Source organism: Onychostruthus taczanowskii, unplaced genomic scaffold (genome assembly GCF_017590055.1).
Source record: "Onychostruthus taczanowskii isolate IOZ18803 unplaced genomic scaffold, ASM1759005v1 scaffold304, whole genome shotgun sequence".
In the NCBI taxonomy this organism is placed as follows: Eukaryota; Metazoa; Chordata; class Aves; order Passeriformes; family Passeridae; genus Onychostruthus; species Onychostruthus taczanowskii.
This window is the reverse complement of record NW_024500395.1, coordinates 41,516-41,881: the sequence shown is the minus strand read 5'-3', so window position 1 is coordinate 41,881 and position 366 is coordinate 41,516. Positions and strand designations below refer to the sequence as shown.

General features: G+C 70.8%; 1 protein-coding gene across 1 annotated transcript in view; it reads left to right on the top strand.

Moving 5' to 3' along the window:
- Positions 1-366, top strand: part of CELF3 (CUGBP Elav-like family member 3) — a 13,522-nt gene that overhangs the window by 9,423 nt on the left and 3,733 nt on the right. Inside the window, exon 8 of the mRNA XM_041409666.1 lies at positions 305-330. Within this exon, the coding sequence (XP_041265600.1) occupies positions 305-330 (26 nt within the window). The remainder of the gene's footprint in view (positions 1-304; positions 331-366) is intronic.

Here is a 366-nt window from a genome sequence, read left to right as displayed (position 1 = left end):
GGGCTGGGGCGGGATTTTGTGGTACTGGGGGGTACTGGGAGGGGCTGGGGGGGATTGGGAGAGCAGTGGGAGGAACTGGGGATGTGTTGTGGGTTACTGGGAGGGCACTGGGAGGGCACTGGCGGAACTGGGAGGGACTGGAGGGAACTGGGAAGGCAGTGGGAGGAACTGGGGGTGAGTTGTGGGCTACTGGGGGGCACTGGGAGGGTGTTGGGCGGGCACTGGGAGGGGGGGCACTGGGGTGGCCCTGATGGCACCGATGCTCCCGGTGACCCCGTGCCCCCCGTGCCCCCCATGCCTCCAGCCGCGTACCCGGCCGCCTACGGGCTGGTGAGCCCGGCCTTCGCCCCCCCGGGACCCCTGCTC